This window comes from Balaenoptera acutorostrata, chromosome 8, assembly GCF_949987535.1.
Source record: "Balaenoptera acutorostrata chromosome 8, mBalAcu1.1, whole genome shotgun sequence".
Taxonomy (NCBI): Eukaryota; Metazoa; Chordata; class Mammalia; order Artiodactyla; family Balaenopteridae; genus Balaenoptera; species Balaenoptera acutorostrata.
Window position 1 is genome coordinate 39,192,760 of NC_080071.1, and position 14,025 is coordinate 39,206,784.

Here is a 14,025-nt window from a genome sequence, read left to right on the forward strand (position 1 = left end):
ACTATTAGGTATAAAATAAGCTACAAGGATATATTGTACAACAGAATACAGCCAAAATTCTATAATAACTATAAATGGAGTATAATCTTTAAAAATTGTGAATCACTATGTTGTACACCTGTAAGTTATATAATATTGTGCATCAACTGTACTTCAATTAAAAAAGAATAAAAAAAAAAAGACCCAGAATTCTGAAACAACCAAGAAGAGTCTGAGAAAGAGAGAAGCAGATTTGATTCAGGAAGAAAATGGAAACACTGAGAAATCAGGCAAAAGAGAACACTTCTTAAAATGTATGAGCCTGCTTTCTCCTAAGCTGGATGATACTGGATCTCTCTATAACTGACCAGATGTGTGCAGTTTGTTACTTCATTGCCTCTATAAAGTAGTGTCTTTTATCACTAAAACCCCCAAAACCAACCAAATCCAAAAAATTAAAGCAAGAATTAGCATATTTGAATCCAAACATCCCTATATGAAAGGTCCCTTGACTCACTAATTAGATAATTGCAACATTTATGGCAAATGTCAATGTTCAGTTAATATCTCAAGAAACATGGTGAAAGTAAATGCCAAAAGTTGATGTTTCCAACTATTTAAGGGTAGGCATTATTGACTTTTCAGAAGAGTGGCAGTTCCCAGAAGCACTGTGTACATCTTTACCTCATTAACATTCAGTTCTGCCAAACACCCTCCTGTTAGTCTTTGTATCTTTGTCATAACTCATGAAAGTTTTTTTTTTTTTAATTAAGAAAAAGTCACACAGTTGAGGGCTAAAAGAGTTTTTCCTAGAAACATGCCCTGCAGAAAATGAGTTTCACAAATATTTCTTCTTTCTCTAGGAGAGGGAAGATACTAAAAATTTAAGACAGCAGTTTGATATAGTTGCTTTTTAAAAGTAACTTCTTTTAATGTTCAGTATCACAAATAATGTATGTCGAGTGTACCCCCTGAAGCTGACAAATAAATGAAAAACACAAGGGGCATGTAAAAGACACAAAGTAGACAGCAGAGTAAGTACGAAGACTGTATAAGACAAAGCATTGGCACTTGGGGCAAAGGGTCAGCCTGTGATCAGTTCTGGTGTACCTTTGGGGGGAGCGGCAGGTTCCTTCTTAGGCACAGGAACTGGCTTTTTCTCCTCTGGCACAGGTTTCTTGGGAACTTCAGGAACTTTAAAGACACCATTGTTGAAACAACTGAGAACTCTAGTCTCCTTGTGAGACATTTAAGATTACATTAAAGCATAAATCCTCAGTACGAGTGTAAGAAATTAGGAAGTAATTTAATATCAAGCATGTAACATGATGAAAATACACGCTAAATACATCAGTACCATACAGACATTACATATATTACACGAAGCCGACAAAGACCCAATCAGCATGGCCTGGAGTCTAAAGTATTACTGACATTTGTGTAACATATTACCACAAGTTAATGAAATCAACATACACAGAATTAAAATATATTACAAATGGTTTACAGATACTATCTCATTAACACACAGAGCCAACAGAAAAAGGTACAAGAAGACAGACATTAAGAAATTTTTTTCAAAATTATGATTCTACCTTTGGCTGGTAGGGGCTCCACCTTTTCAGGAAGGTGGGGAACAGGGACTACTTCTTCTGAGACTGGTTTCTTGGGTGGCTCAGGGACTTTAAAAAAAAAATGGGTCGATTTTGAGAAATTGTGCATTTTGACAAGGCATATGTTGTTGCAAGACTTAAAGAGTAGACATTCTGGTTTTATACCAATTGAATGCAAGAAAATTATGTGTTAATCAAGGGCTAAGGGCAATGAACTAGTGGCTAACTAGAAAATGTGACTGTTACTCATTTTTAACTGAAGGAACCTCCACTTTCCTAGGAACAGGTAGGAGCACCCCTTCCTCAGAGGTGCCAGTGCCTGTTCCTCAGACACCTGTTTTAGAAACTTTACTTTTATAAAGCCGCAGCATTAGAACAACTGCATTCAATTATCTTAAATAATTTTTGTATCCTAAATGTTTAACAATTTGACTGGGTGTAGGAGAGGGTCGGTGGAGGGAGGGGAGCCCTAATTTGTAGCCACTGCCAGTTTCCAAGTTCCAGCCTCTGTGGTGGTGCAAATACATGCATCCTGGCTACCAACGATGATGTCATTGTCTCAGAGTTGGGAAGGGATGAGAAGTAGCGCATAATTATCCAGTATTTCCACAACACAGAGGCAATCAACATAACCTCAGAAACATAGATAATAGGAAAATAGTAATGAGTTTTGAGCATTTATTACCATAGCTTTAAATATAATTTATTTAATTTTATATAATTTAACTTTTAATCATGGAAGCATTAAATGCTGGGTAGCAAAATTCCTGAAAATTTAACCATCAGCTCTGGTGAGTGGGTATGAGCTGGCTCCAGGACACTGTATTTCTTTTCTTAATAGATTTAATTAATTAATTAATTAATTAATTTTTGGGTGTGTTGGGTCTTCATTGCTGCACATGGGCTTTCTCTAGTTGCGGTGAGCGGGGGCTACTCTTCGTTGCGGTGCACAGACTTCTCACTGCGGTGGCTTCTCCTGTTGCGGAGCACAGGCTCTAGGTGCATGGGCTTCAGCAGTTGTGGCTCATGGGCTCTAGAGCGCAGGCTCAGTAGTTGTGGTGCACAGGCTTAGTTGTTCCGCAGCATGTGGGATCTTCCCGGACCAGGGCTTGAACCCGTGTCCCCTGCACTGGCAGGCAGATGCTTAACCACTGCGCCACCAGGGAAGCCCCCAGGACACTATTTCGTTTTCTAAACAGCTGGCCACTAGATTGTAAGCTCCATGCAGCAGGGAACAGAGCCTCCAGGAATTCTCATTCCTCTCTCCAATACCCTCCTCATGGTCTTCGCATCTCCCTATGATGTCATTTGCACATAGTGGCTATAGGTCTGTGACTAAATTTATTATTTAATATTAACATATTCAGATATTTACTTTGGAACTTTTGAAAGATTTTAAACTTAGAATAAATCACTAATACCTTTAGGTGGAGGCTCAATCTTTTTGGAAACAGCAACGTGAATTTTCTCTTCGATAACAGTTTTCTTTTGTACCTCAGGGACTTTAAAAAAATGTACATTTTAGTTCCTGGTATGCCATACTGTGGGTGGTATTGCAATTTACAAAGAATATTGAAATACAAATTAAAACAGACAAATGTGAAATGAAAAGATGACAAAGATTCACAAGGAGACAGCGATATCTACATAATCACAAATTAGATAAGAAGAGGGATAAAAATCCATCTGAAGCCCTTCCATTTGAGCCCCATATTCAAATTTGCCTTATACCTGTGACTGACACCTCCTCCTCCTCTGTGTGAGAAGCAACGAACATCTTTTCTTGTGAAATAACCATCTTCTTTGTATGTACAGCAGGTACTTTAAAGAGAGTATTTCACATTAGTATTTCTTTTTCCAGTTCAAGACATCAGATCAAATACATGGCTTGTTTAGACACAGAATGAGTGGGTTAATATGATAGCTTGGGAACAAATTCAGTATTGACAAGAAAACAAATCACGTTTTGATCTATAAGGACAAACAATCCATGCAGCCTTTATCAAACATTATTAAATGGGAATCAAATAGACACAACTTCTTCACACGTGATGTGGTGCTTTCCCAAATCCATTAGGGTTTATTCATATAAATGAGGAGATGAGGAATATTATATGAAATGGAATGCATGGCACGGTAAAGTTAGAAGACTACTGATTAAACACAAATCCTTCTTTAATTAAAAAAAATTATGTAATTTTAAAGTGATACTAAAAACAAAGATAATGTTATGATTTACTTAAATTATATAAATGTGCAACATAAAATGTATATAATATAATATATATAATATGTCTTTATTTTGGTGATTTCAGATTTGTGAGTTGTTCAGTAATACATGTTTACATATTCATACACATAAATAAAAATGTTTAAAACTTGTAGCTGAAAGACAAAGATGTATACCTTTCACTTCAATAACTTCTTCCTGCACTGGAGTCCGAGAAGGTTTTTGTGGAACAATCTTCTTTGAAACTTCGGGTACTTAAAAATATGTACAAATATATTTGTATTGTGAAGAATATTGTTTTGCACAAAAATTTAAAATATCTTAGTTTAGATGACTATATAAATAACTAACATGTGACTATATATCAGTAAACAATTACTTGTGTACATGGTACTAGAAATGTTTTAAATGATAATACCTTTGGTGACTTGAACTTCTTCCATTCTTCGAGAAGTCTTTTCAATTTTTTCAACTACGGGCTTCTTTACAACTGCAAGCATTTTAAAAAAATTGCAGTACTTTTAGAATTTCTATTAAAATAGTCTCTCTCTTTTTCTCTCATTTTTTAAAGAGAGACAAGTTTGTTGCACTGAACTTTAAGTACAAGCTTCTGTACTTCAAGTATTTTGGTTATTTTTTATTTTATATTTACCACAACAATCTTTTCATCATCATTTTATGTTTGAATTAAATGAAGTAGGTAGATATTCTTAGAAAAAAAATCACTGATACAATGAAGCTTCCAGAAGAAGTTGTGCCTATTGGATTGAACTGGTGATTCATACATTTTTGCCCAGCAAGCCATGATAATGACGTTGATGATGTGATCTATTTAAATAATTCCAATTACATACCTTTAGGAGGTGGTACTTCTTTCTTTTCCGGTACTTTTGCTGGAATTTTCCTCTCACGTGATTCTTTAACAAAAACACAGTAATAAGGGGTGCTTGAATAGGTTAAGTTCTAATAGATTGTATCAATTGGCAAATGATATAAGTTAACAATCATATACAACTGTGTAAATTATTGTATTTGGGGTCTTTATTGCTAACAGGATTATTCATGCTGGATTTAGAAGCAGGATCAAGCAGAGATGCAGTGAGGCAGTGAAACTAAAACTTGAACCTCTGCATTAGAAAAGAGCACTCAGAATTCAGTCTTAGTAATACGATTAAATGATTCAATTTACAATATCAAAGCATGAAAGTAACTCTGAAGAAAATGATGCTTTTAAAGATTCTAAAGATTTCTAACTTTAAAAAATGGAAATGGTCATTTCACCTATTTCATATCCATTGCAAATCAGGTTAATAACCTTGAAAATATAAAGAACTGAGCAAAAAATGAGGAAAAGAGAAAAAAGTCACCCAATTAATACATACCTTCATAAGCCTCCTTTTGAACTTGGATGACTTCTCTTTCTTGGTAAGCCTCCTCCCACTCTTCCTCCCCTTCCTCATAACCTTCTTCCCTTTCATAGTATTCTTGCCCTTCTTCAAAATCTTCTTCCCATTCCTCATGAACTTCCCTTTTAGCTTCTACATGGGTCTCTTCATAGTCTTCATCTGGTTCCTCATAGTAAGGTTCTTCATATGGCTCCGTGTATGGTTCTACCTCTAGTTCGTCATAAGGTTCTTCCAAAGATTCTATGTAAACTTTCTTCTCCTCGTAGTCTGCTTGCTTTTTCTCATACACAGCTTCTTTTTCTTTCTGAACCTCTTTCTCTCTGGTTATGGTCATTATTTTCACTTCTTCAGCCTTGGAGGATACATCAATCGCTTCAGGAGCTAAAATAAATTAATTAATTAATTTAAAAAGATAATATTAGCATGTTAATTATATCCATACAATTACTTCACGAAATGAAAGTCTATGTAGTCAAGTAATATCAGTATCTGAGATCTCAGCCTTATATTGATAATTTACGTTTTCTTTGTGTTGGTTCTGTTTAAATTTTTGTTCATTATGGAACACAGTCAGGAGGGTCAAGAGACACTCTACTCGTAACCTGAGGATTTTTCTGGTGTGAACAAAATGGCATTCAGTAAATATTATCCAATGAACACATCTTCCATTGTTTCATGGGAGCTCCAGTTTGTAAAACCCTTAGTGTTTTTTTCCCCATGGAATATCTTAATATTTGATCATTTTGTGGAATTTATTTTTAATATTTCTGCAGTTACTTAAATTCCAAACTATTCTTTCAAAAACAGTACTAATTTTAAAACTATATTTTTGACTATCGAATATAACTCTTTAGTCAGTTTGATAAAGACAATATTTAAAATCATATAACCAAATCAATTAGTTGCTTTCATATGACAACTTTAAAAATATTAAGGCTAACATTATTCATATGATCCTTAACATCTGTGTTAGCTACAGTTGAAACAATAAGGGATCCCCTCCCTTTCTAGCCCTCACCACTTCTTTCCCTGAGTCCACTGCACTGAGGCTGCATAAACATTTGCCTGGGTTTTTCTTTCCTGGAATACTTCAGTATGAAGTAGCCATCATTTCCACTGCTAATTTTACTGTAGCAGAGGAGACTTTACAACTTTATAATAAGTTGGAAGCCTGATACATAAAATAAGAATACAACGCAGAGATGCAAATCTCAGAAATAAATAGAATAAAATATTTCATTTACCTTCTGCTGGAATTAAGGCAGTAGGAGGTGGGGGCTTCTTGGCAACCTCTGGAAATTTGAAAACATAAAATACATGTTTATCTTTAGACTATAAGTTTTTTAATGCTTACTAATCCTGTACACCCTTGTTAGCCATTTGTATGATCTGTGACTACTACTCATATATCAAATGCTTTTATAAGATCCAAATTTAGCTCACCAGAAATGCTACGTAATGCCATGTTAACGAAAACGCAGGAAGGCTGAAATTTTATTCTAGTTTATATTGATTTAAAACAATTTAAATTAACATGAAACATAAAGAGAATATTCAGTATGTCTGATGCTAAAAATAGTGCATGTTTAATTTTTTCAGTGATTAACAATAAAGTTTGGGAAATAGCCATGCTTTTTTGAGATTCTTCTTATTCTATAACATCTCACAAATGACCACAAAAAAAAAGTCTCAGTGAATCGTGCCCTATGCTCCTGGATTCTCCTTTTTTTAGGAGGTTGTTGTACTTTAATCTTAGCCAGATGGATAAAACTATTTGCTTAAATTTAGTTATCCCATCTCCTTCCTAAAAATTTTCCAGGATATAATAAAAATTTAAAGTAACTAAATTGATCCCTCTGCAAAAAGTTTTTTTTTTTTCCCTGCAAGTATTGACATTTAGCTCAGGTGAACCAGGAAGGGTGCTGAGTTGGGCTGAAGCAGCCACTTAAAATTAGTGCCAGCCCTTGACCTTCTGTTGGTGTGACTTGATCAAGATCAGCTGTTGGACCAGAGGGCAGTGCCTTCTTTAAATCACTATCCAGAGATAATGAGAACTCTCTGGTGTTGCCATTGGGTGCCATGGGTAGACATAGGCACAGGAGGATAGGGGAGGAAAAAAAGGGGAAAGGAAAGAAAGTTGAGAGAGAAAGTGAGGACTGAATCAAAAAAGAGGGTGAGGGTGAGTAAAGGAAGAGGTACCATTTTGTGAATTCACACTCTTAACCTTCCTCTATCCTCCACTATTTGGGATTTAAATTTTTTAACCAAGAGAAAAGCAGTAAGACTGAATTTTGATTAATTATAATACCTTTAGGTGGTGGTGCCTCTTCTTTGGGCTTTGCGACAACTTTTTTAGCATCTTTCTTCACAGCTTTTTTGGCCACTAAAAAATGAGATGTCAGATGTAAATTTTACTAAAATATTTTCATGAAACTGGGAGGTTTATTGAAAATTTTTTTAAAATTTATTTTATTTATTTATTTTTGGCTGTGTTGGGTCTTCATTGCTGTGCAAAGGCTTTGTCTAGTTGTGGTGCTTGGGCTTCTCCTTGCGGTGGCTTCTCTTATTGAGGAGCACGGGCTCTAGGCCCGCGGGCTCAGTAGTTGTAGCACACGGGCATAATTGCTCCGCAGTATGTGGGATCTTCCCGGACCAGGGATTGAACCCATGTCCCCTGCATTGGCAGGCAGATTCTTAACCACTGCACCACAAGGGAAGCCCTGAAATATATATATATATATTTTAATATGTTTTGATGGTAACAAGAGATTCTGCACATTATTGCAAGATATCTGTTTCGGAAAGATCTTGGACTAGAAAGCAGAACAATTTTTTTGGAGGGAGATAGAATATGAAGGGTGATCTTACATCTTCACTGATTTTATGCCTGCTTAAAGTTTTCAAACATCTAGAGTAGACCCAAGTGATATCATAAATAGAAGAGGTACACCTTTTCATCTTCATTTCACTTAGGTAAGAACACTTTATATTTTTCAGGAAAAAGAATAACAAGTGAATTAGTAAAATTAAAGTCCCACCTATGCTACATTGTGGAAGTTTTCTTTTGTCATTGCTGACATTATACCTTGATCCTGACCCCTGATCGTAACTTGATTATGGCTCCTAGTATTCATGAATAAATAACACTTTTGAATTTTTAAAATATGATTTAATTTCTCAAGTTTCCCAGTGGGCACTCAAACTTAAGTCATGTTGACACTAACACTCAAATCATAAATCATTCATTAGGATAAATTATTATTCCTGACAACAAATATAAGTGGAAATCTATTTTATGATTTTTGATTCTTATTCATTTTTGCTATCATAAGTAGGTGAAATATAGTTAATTATGTTCATATAAATTATAAAAATGTTTTTCTTTGTTATTGAGATTGTAGTAGTCATAAAACTGGAAGTGTTTTTTGTTTTTTTTTTAACTGAATTTCCCCTGAGGCTGGCTGAAAACTAGCTCAAGCTTTTGACACCAATTGTAGTAGATATTAGGGAACTAGCATGTCAAACCATGGAAACTACTACAGTAATGGTGGCTTGGCTTTGGAAAAATGTGACTTTGACATGCAGAATTTTTTCCTGATGATGCTGGGAGAATTCTGACAGCAATTCTGAACTCCCCAGAACTCTAGAGAGTCCCAGGCAGTCTGTTGACTGATTAGTTGAGCAGTTTGGGGGCACAAATAGTACAATTTATCTACTGAAATATTTGAGAAGGACAATTTCCTGGCACACTCATGAGTTTATTGGAGAGCTCTTTCCTTAGCTTAAAAAAAAAAAAAAATCAAAGATATTCCAAATCATATTTTTATAACAAAATAGTGAATTTTAGCATAGTTAACAGTGTAATTGGGATAAAACACAAACTATAATTTTAAATCTGACTATACACTAGTATTTTTTATTTCTATAAGCTTCACTAGAATTTGACTGTATCATTTTATTGCTTTATATAGTAGTTAGGAAAATATGAAATGTGAAATCAGTTTGCCATTAATGCTTAAGTGATTCCTTTAAAATAAATATTTTAATATTAAGCATCATATTTTTTTTTCTGATGATTTTCAGACTTTTAGGCACATGTCTTACATATTTAGTTAATACTTAAGAGCATATAATTTACATTTTGAAAGGCAATTCAAACTGCTGACCACTAGAGGGCCAACATGTTGCATTAAACGACATTTTCCAGGTCTGTAATAGCTCTATATTTTGACATTTAGGTAGATAACATATAATACCTTCAATACGTTTTGCTGGTGGTTTCTTTTCTTCAGGTGATGGTAGCAACAGGGGGATGGGAGGAACCGCTGTAGGAGGAATTTCTGAAGAAAATAAATGCCATCATAAGTAACATTTTGGTTTCTTATTTTGTGTGAAATATGATGAAAAGTCTCATGCATTTCTTTCAGTACTTCAAAGGTGTTATAGCAGCAATTCAACAATCAGAACAAACAAAATTAGCATCTATTTATAATTGTAACTACTCTTTTGCTTTGATTTTTAATTACACAGTGAAGAATATGATGAGAAAGAATTTGTTCTTGCTGTATGCTATGGTTTGGCATTGGTAACTTCCTAGTGGTAGGATACTGCAGCTTCAAGCCCAGGGGTCATGGTGCTGGATCTTACCTTCTGGTGGTACTGCTCTGATAGGCATGGTTGGAATTGGAACTCTCGAGTCAGGAATATCTGAAAAGGGACATTTAATAATGATAAGCACCGAGAGACTGAAAACACAGATATTTATTAGACAACTAAGATGTGTTTGATTGTCAGGCATTTCCAACAGCAGAATTTAACATATAGAAACAAAGATATTAAGATTCTTTTGTAGGCAGCCACACATGCAAATTTATTCCCTGTGAAAATTTGTTCTACGGCCAAACTTGATCCTAGATATCAGCTGAATGTGACCTCATTATCTCTAATTTCCCAAACTCACAAAGCCTAACATTGGTATTATTTTACTGAAAATAATTTTACTGAATAATATTTTACTGAAAAAAAGAAGTAATATTTTTAGACATGTTAGTTTGGCTTCTATCATTTACAAAATTACACTGAATGTATTGTAAGGATTGATTCTTTTTTTTTTTTTTTTTTAACTTACCAGGAGGCTTCATCTCAAGTTTGATTTCTGCAAAAGAAAAAAAATGATATTTTTTAAAATTTAGAATTGCCTTGGTAGGCTACTTTGTTTCCAAGATTGCACTGTGATTTGAATGGGGTGTTTTCTGACCTTTGGTTGTTAAGTACAGCTCTGCTGTGCTTCTTGCTTCACCTCTGGGCTCCAGTCGAGCAATTACTGAATAGACACCTAAGGAAAAAATCATGAAACGTTTGCTTTCTGATATGTTTGTAAATAATGCTTCTTTATTTAAATATAGTATTTATTTATATTTCTCTTTCCTAAAAAAGTAATCTAGATAGAACTACGGAGTATAAGCGTAAACTAGAGTAGAAATAAATAAAACAGGCAAAGTTGAAATTATATAGTCACAGGGACGCTGTCAATTAAGTTACCTTCGTCATCTGGGGTCACGTTGTGGATGGTCATATAATGGCAGCGACCGTCATTCCTGAAGTTGTATTTCTGGCTCTCGGTCAGTTCTGTTGGTCCTTTGTACCACGTTACAATGGCGTCATCGAAGGACACTTCGCACTCGAAGGTGGCAGACTGATGCTCACTCACCACAATGTTCTGTATGCGCTTCGTAAACTGAATTGGTTCAGCTGTTTAAGTACAAAAACAGTTCAAATTTAGATTGTTTGGGGAGGAATTTCTTCCACTGTGCTTTCCCCCACAGATGTTTAAAGTCTCTTATCTTTTTATCAGATTGGAAAATAGCAGAAAAAGGCTGAAAAGATAAAACAAGAAGAAAGTGCACTTCTTCGCATTAGTAACAAAAAATTATCCCAATACTTAAGTGTATTCCTACAGGATCAATGTGGGAAAGTTTAAAGAAATCCCTGAAAGTCCTTACAATATTTACATGAAGGCAATAGTCAAGGGTGCTTATAACCCAAAAGTAAAATTTAAACTTTAAAAATGTTAGTGAAATGGGGGCTTCAAAATAAAGGGAACATAAACTTAAATTTTTACTGTATACTTCTCATTCCCCTTTGAAATTCTTTCTTTCCTCTGTAAAATAATTCTGCTATTCAGGATCTAGAATTGTTTAGTTTTTGGCTTGTATAACTTTCCCTGTTAAAATAATTTCAAACTCAGTAGGAAATCTGCACTTCTAAATTTCAAAGGATTCATTTTGAAGAGTTCTGAAACCTGCTTTGCAAGCACACGTGGGCAGGCATGAAGTCCACCCACTGGGAATGGCAGGGTATGTAGCAAGAGAATAGGCTGGCGTGGAGGTCCTTCTGCAAAATTTTATCTGGAAGGCTGGAATTCAATGTACAGCAGTATCATGAATAGCTTAGATGTCATATGTACTCTGGTGAGCTTTTCTTTGAAGGATCATATAAAAGGAGGCAATTATTTAAAAAATAAGTGGTTTCAACTGGATCCTTTAAATGAAAAACGATTTAAAATTTCTGAACTTTAAAATACAACCAGGCCTTGATATCCACTGTAAAGCAAGTCAGAGATGTTGAAATGCTTATGTAAATAAGTCACATAGTTATTTCAACAGCTATAAATGGCTATGCCTGGAAGTAGAGCCCATGATTAGAGCCAAATGTTGCTGAATACAGTCTAAAGGTGTTAGGTCTTTAGGAAATTAATATTGTTGCTCCGAAGTCCTGGGATTCCACTTCATTTCAGAGATTCAGAGGTTGGAATATGATCTTCCTATGAAATAATTATTTTTGAAAAATAGCTGCTAATCACACATCACATATGTTGTTAATTTTATCTATAAAGTTTCATACAGATAGAGTCAAATTGATTCCTGTAAACAAAATGTCAGCTCCTAGCCAAGATCCTCAAGACACATAGCCATGAAATCTGGTCCTTTCTAAGATTTATTTCTAGAATTCAAAATCATAGATGTGAGAATTATGGCATTTAATAGAATTGTAAAAAATTACTGAATTTAGCATAATTATGAAATTTAACAGAAATAAGTGTTAGAAAGTCAAGTCATGGTTTAGACTGAAATCTACTTCAGGTCAAAAAGAACTATGCAACAGAATTGGCACTTATGTGAATACTTCCGTTTTGATTTCAAATGGATTTTGAGACGTGAGTGAATGCTATGAGTATGTGTGTTGGGAAATGAGACCACACAAGCGCTTTAAGATACATGTGATGGCAGGGTTGCAGGGGTCCTGCACAACATTTGCCACTGACCGATGCTGTGATAACTCCAGCCACAGTCTTTCACCCACCTTCAATTCTGAGCTCTGCTGAAGTTTCAAGGTCTTCGTATTTGCAGGTGTACTGACCCTGGTCCTCTGCTCGCACATCTGCAATGGTCAGCTTATGGACTTTGTGCTCCACTTCTGTTTTATATCTACCTTGGGGTTTAACGATTCTGCCATTTCTGAACCATTCGGATTTTACATTTGGCACAGAAAACTGGCAAGTCATGGTACAAGTCTGGCCTTCTTTCAAAGTAACATCCTGAAGATGCCGTTCCCAGGCAGGCTCTGTGGGTATGATACAATATACATTTTGTACGATATCACATGTGATGTACTCAGTAGTAAATTCATCTCACCAGTTTTTTAAAAATAATAAAACTCTTTTTCCTTACCAATTACAGTTAGTTTAGCACTAGCGATGTGTGGACCACACACCAATCTATAATTGCCCTGATCTTTAAGTTGACAGTTTTTGACTCTGAGTGTATGTTGATCACCATCAATGCTTATTTCAAATTTATCACTGGGTTCCAGTTTTTCAGTCCCTTTGTACCATGAAAGCTTGATTTCTGGATAATTAATCTTAATGTCAATTTCAAACACAGCATCATTATCTTTCAAAACTGTCTGATTTTCAATGTCCTTGATCAAAGTGACAGGCTAGGAGAATAAAGAATTAAAATGCATTAGTCACTCCTTCCCTTGTAATTCCCAATAATAATTTGTTCATTTTGTGATCAGCATAATTCATTTTACCTCTGTCTGTGACAGCCTTTGCTGAATAAATGATACAAGTTCCTCAAATTCCTTTTCTTCCTTCTCTGACTTCTCTACTTCCTCAATTTCCTAGGGAGAAAAAAAGCATAAGTATTACATATGGAATAAAATTTGAATTAGAGGATGAATGATTATATTTAACTTCCATTTTTGATGCTGCTTAGGTTATATGAACTGATCTTATACAACTGTAGGGTTCTGGAAACTCAAAAGGTGTATGTTAGATGTTTCAAGTGTGAATTTTTAAAGATGATACTATATACAAAAGATCATACCAATCTATGTGTCTCTTCTACTTGACTTTGCTTTAGCATTTCAAATGCTTGAAGAAGACCCCGGAAGTCAGTGATTCCATACATGCGGGCATATTTTTCATATTCTTTTGGATCAATATTTTTGAGAAGTTCCATGATATCAATTTCCTCTTCTTCCCCAGCTCCTTTCTTTAAGGCTGGAGTCCTAAATGAAATAAGAAATAAACATGAATCACCTGTCTTCTACTTATTTTGAATTGTCTATCATCATTCAAAGATTATAAATGCAATAAAATTTTTTTCACAAAGGAATAGTTTTGTGTCCTTTATTTAAGAACTACTAATTTTACCATGTTAACTGTGAAACAAACAAACAAACAAAATTGTGGGTTTGGAGGTGGAGTGGATTAAGATCAGACTATAGTCAC

General features: G+C 34.8%; 1 protein-coding gene across 2 annotated transcripts in view; it reads right to left on the reverse strand.

Moving 5' to 3' along the window:
* The window catches only part of TTN (titin), a 287,640-nt gene that overhangs the window by 164,816 nt on the left and 108,799 nt on the right, over positions 1–14,025 (reverse strand). For both annotated transcript variants that reach the window (XM_057551572.1, XM_057551571.1), the window contains 19 exons: positions 13,619–13,802; positions 13,323–13,412; positions 12,959–13,226; positions 12,591–12,851; positions 10,770–10,979; positions 10,486–10,563; positions 10,357–10,383; positions 9,876–9,935; positions 9,485–9,568; positions 7,537–7,611; positions 6,473–6,520; positions 5,205–5,609; positions 4,677–4,739; positions 4,241–4,312; positions 3,999–4,076; positions 3,324–3,413; positions 3,014–3,094; positions 1,575–1,661; positions 1,090–1,173 (listed from right to left, as the gene is read on the reverse strand). In XM_057551572.1, coding sequence (XP_057407555.1) covers positions 1,090–1,173; positions 1,575–1,661; positions 3,014–3,094; positions 3,324–3,413; positions 3,999–4,076; positions 4,241–4,312; positions 4,677–4,739; positions 5,205–5,609; positions 6,473–6,520; positions 7,537–7,611; positions 9,485–9,568; positions 9,876–9,935; positions 10,357–10,383; positions 10,486–10,563; positions 10,770–10,979; positions 12,591–12,851; positions 12,959–13,226; positions 13,323–13,412; positions 13,619–13,802 — 2,345 coding nt within the window. The remainder of the gene's footprint in view (positions 1–1,089; positions 1,174–1,574; positions 1,662–3,013; positions 3,095–3,323; positions 3,414–3,998; positions 4,077–4,240; positions 4,313–4,676; positions 4,740–5,204; positions 5,610–6,472; positions 6,521–7,536; positions 7,612–9,484; positions 9,569–9,875; positions 9,936–10,356; positions 10,384–10,485; positions 10,564–10,769; positions 10,980–12,590; positions 12,852–12,958; positions 13,227–13,322; positions 13,413–13,618; positions 13,803–14,025) is intronic.